Source organism: Myzus persicae, unplaced genomic scaffold (genome assembly GCF_001856785.1).
Source record: "Myzus persicae strain clone G006 unplaced genomic scaffold, MPER_G0061.0, whole genome shotgun sequence".
NCBI lineage: Eukaryota > Metazoa > Arthropoda > Insecta > Hemiptera > Aphididae > Myzus > Myzus persicae.
The window spans coordinates 1-1,539 of NW_019103279.1; the positions used below are offsets into that span (position 1 = coordinate 1).

General features: G+C 29.0%; 1 protein-coding gene across 1 annotated transcript; it reads left to right on the top strand.

The window, feature by feature from the left end:
* Positions 1-29: 29 nt before the first annotated feature.
* On the top strand, positions 30-1,444 carry LOC111034163 (the record flags this gene model as incomplete). Its single annotated transcript, XM_022315240.1, has 3 exons — positions 30-105; positions 193-535; positions 1,225-1,444. Coding segments are annotated over exons 2-3 (514 nt in total), but the record flags the coding sequence as incomplete, so codon positions are not given.
* Positions 1,445-1,539: the final 95 nt, after the last annotated feature.

The window sequence follows — 1,539 nt, forward strand, 5'->3', positions numbered from 1 at the left end:
CCAGGATAATGTTGAGTTGGTTAATGCTTTTAGAGACATCCTCAAGACTAGGGCTAAAAATGAAAACCAGCTTCTTAAAAATATATATGATGAAGAGTGCCAAAGGTAATATAACATATTATTTTAAATACATTTATATTGCGGTAATAATAAAAATTTTAATTAATATTTTTATATCAATTAAATATACAGGCATAATGTTGCTGCAGCATTATACCCATGGAAGACTGCAGAAAGTATAATGCGACATGCACGTCGAAATTCTTTGCCTCGGACACCAACATCATTGAATGAACTAGCTGCATATTTTGATAATGAACCAATCCCCAGATTTGCATGCTGCACCAGTTCTATGTTTAGAGGTAGCGTAATTGATACCCTTGGTAATAGAAGTGTGGTATTTGCTTGTCCACTTCTAATCCGTGCAGTACAGGAAAATAATATTGACGAAATACACGCAGACGCAACATTTAAAATAGTGCCTAGAAATGTAGGAACACAGCTTTTAAGCATACATTGTATGATACAAAACTATGTAAGAATATTTTGGTTTATTAATTCACATACAATAAAATTATGTATTTTATTCATACGTTTAAGAAGATAATGAACCCCACCGAACAAGTTCATGTGAAAGTCCATGAGTTAAAAAGTTGCAATAAAATATGTATTCAAATATTGTAATAACTATACAGTATACAATAAAATTATAGCAATAGTAATACATTAAAATACTTATTTTAAACAATCAACAGGATAAAATGCATTATTTTAATGTTTTGTTCTTTAAGTAGTTACCCAAATTAAAATTTGGTTTTTAAAAGTCATAATATAATTACAATTGTTAACATCTACATAGGTAGCTTAGGTAAGTCACATAGGTAAGTGCTTCCTTTAACATAATGCACTCATTATTTCATAAAACACTAACATTTTTGAAAATATTTCTCTTACATAATTGTAAATTGTTCCAAAACAATATTCTTTACTATTTTTTATCCTTATAACTTTAAAATTTTTTTACTCTTTAGAACGAAAGGTTCATTTTTAACTTTGAATGCTAAAGCAAGCTATTATGCTATTATTTAAACTATAAAGTACTTATTCTTATGTTAGGTTAGGGGTTCTTCTAACCTTACCTATTCTTTTAACTTGGGTATCTTTATTTTTGAAAGTATGGTAATATAAATATTATAATATATTTTGGGATTTAATATTTTTCAGTCCATACCAATTATTTATGTATTGATGGAGTCTAAATGTCGAGACTCGTATGATTGTGTTCTGGCTTTTGTAAAAAATAATTTGATACCTAATTTAACACCGAGCACAATCATCACAGATTATGAACCCGCACTAAGGGATGCTTTGGTGTCTCAATTTCCTGGAGCCCAAGCACATGGGTGTTGGTTTCATCATAACCAGGTAATTTGTGATTCAGTCTGTAATTAAATCAAAGGTTTAAAGATGAGCTTTTTCTTACAATGTATTTAACTAAATTACTGTTATAAACTTAAGGCTGTTTGGAAGAACATGAAA